Genomic DNA, 1,894 nt, shown 5'->3' on the forward strand with positions numbered 1-1,894 from the left:
ATCGAGGTCAGAGATCGACATGTTGATCTTGATCTTGAATCGGTCCCACTGGGCGTGCCAAAAGATGTGTTGATGCAAAACTGATCTGCAAACACAAAGGGCTAATACCCGATTCAAACGTTAAGGCGTGCCAGCCGATTTGACCTTACTATCGACAAAGGTGATAACTCGAATACTTTAGTCCTGACAACAGCGATGCGCCCGGATGTCACGGCTAAGAGGTACTCACGCGGAACTTGAGAACACGCCGAGCTTAAGTCGACGAATTCCTAAGAACTCGTAATAAAAAGAAAAAAAATATGACGAAGTCGTCGAAAAGTAGATGCTGGAATATGAGTAAAAACGTGTATTTGATTGATTTCTTGATTGATTCTTACAAGGCCCTAGGGTTTATATTTATACCCTGCTCAAAGAACTACAACCAGACACGATTAGAATTCGAATTCCAAATTACACGGAATCCGTATACAAAACGATGCAAATAATTAAGGAAATAACAAACTATCCTTCGTGACAAACCGAAACTCCTCCACATGACAACTGGCAGCTTCCGGACTCCTCCTTTGCATCATCGGCAATCCCTTTGCCATAGTCATCGGCAGACCTTTTTATCCAGCCATCGGCACCATATTACTGCCTGTGGACTTAGTCACATTCAACCTCTCCCTCATCGGCAACCATCCTCATCGGCAACCCGCATCGTACTGCCACCCTATCCTGCCATCCTAGACACGTGCCCAAAAACGGTGTCAACAATCCTAAGCATAAGACAGGAAGGGCGCCACGACAATAGGAGGAAACACAGGTAGAAGGGCCGGCTCAACCATCAGAAGAATCCATGGAAGACGAGCCGACCCCAAACAACTATGGGGACACCACGATGCTACCCTTTCCGAGGAAGAAGAAGGATGGAAATGAACAGTTCCTCCGCTTCGTGGAAATGGTCGAAAAGACGCTCGTCAGTGTACCATTGATGGATGTCTTGCATATTCCGTCCTACTCTAAGTTCATCAAGGACATCATCAACAATAAGCGACCATTGCCGTCCACTGAAGTTGTCAAGCTGACAGAAGAATGTAGCGTAGCTATACTCAATGAGCTGCCCGAGAAGAAGCAGGATCCTGGGTGCCCCACAATCTCTTGCTCAATAGGGGCCCAGCAATTCGACCATGCCCTATGTGATTTGGGGATGAGTGTGAGCGTCATGTCGAAATCAGTCTTTTACAGGCTGAACTTCACCAACTTGGAGGCAACCACCATGACACTCCAGTTGGTAGACTCGTCAGTCTGGTACCCGGTAGGGATTGCTCAAGACATCCCTATTAAGATCATAGGATACTATGTTCCAGCAGATTTTGTGGTGCTCAACATGGAGCTCACTAAAGAAACACCACTAATCAAAGGAAGACCATTCTTGAGTACGACTGGAGCACAGATTGATGTTGGGGCTGGAGAAATCTGCTTCAACATTAATGGCCAAGAAGAGAAGTTCAAGTTCAGGTCACGCCGTCAACAAGATTGCAACATGATACGCATCCTCTATGGGCCAAACCCCCAAGGCATTAGGCAGGTTGAGATCTAGCCTCAACTTATTAAAAATACAAAAATATCTAAGAAAAATCTGGAGCCAAAAGAAAAGGCGGCTCCTAAGAAAAATAATAAGGAGCAGAAAAAGAAAATAGCTCCTAAAAAGAATGAAAAGAGGGACGAAGTCCCCAAGCCTTCACAACCGAAGCAGGTGTGGAAACCAAACCTGAAGGTTGAACAAACTTCCACACCTCCAAAGGTGATATTGCTAAAGTGGTGGCCCAAGCAGGTGCAACCGTCTACTCCTCACAAGATAGATGTGCCATCATCAAGCAAGAAGTAATGGGAGAAGAGTCCCGCTCAACGG

General features: G+C 45.9%; 1 protein-coding gene across 1 annotated transcript; it reads left to right on the forward strand.

Moving 5' to 3' along the window:
- On the forward strand, positions 839-1,582 carry LOC110437501. The gene has a single exon (XM_021465964.1). It carries the CDS (start codon positions 839-841, stop codon positions 1,580-1,582), a length of 744 nt encoding a protein of 247 aa, XP_021321639.1.

This window comes from Sorghum bicolor, chromosome 8, assembly GCF_000003195.3.
Source record: "Sorghum bicolor cultivar BTx623 chromosome 8, Sorghum_bicolor_NCBIv3, whole genome shotgun sequence".
Lineage (NCBI taxonomy): Eukaryota > Viridiplantae > Streptophyta > Magnoliopsida > Poales > Poaceae > Sorghum > Sorghum bicolor.

Bases quoted from the DNA above. Each gene is read 5' to 3' on its own strand.
- LOC110437501 (XM_021465964.1), top strand. From the start codon at position 839: ATGGAAGACGAGCCGACCCCAAACAACTATGGGGACACCACGATGCTA.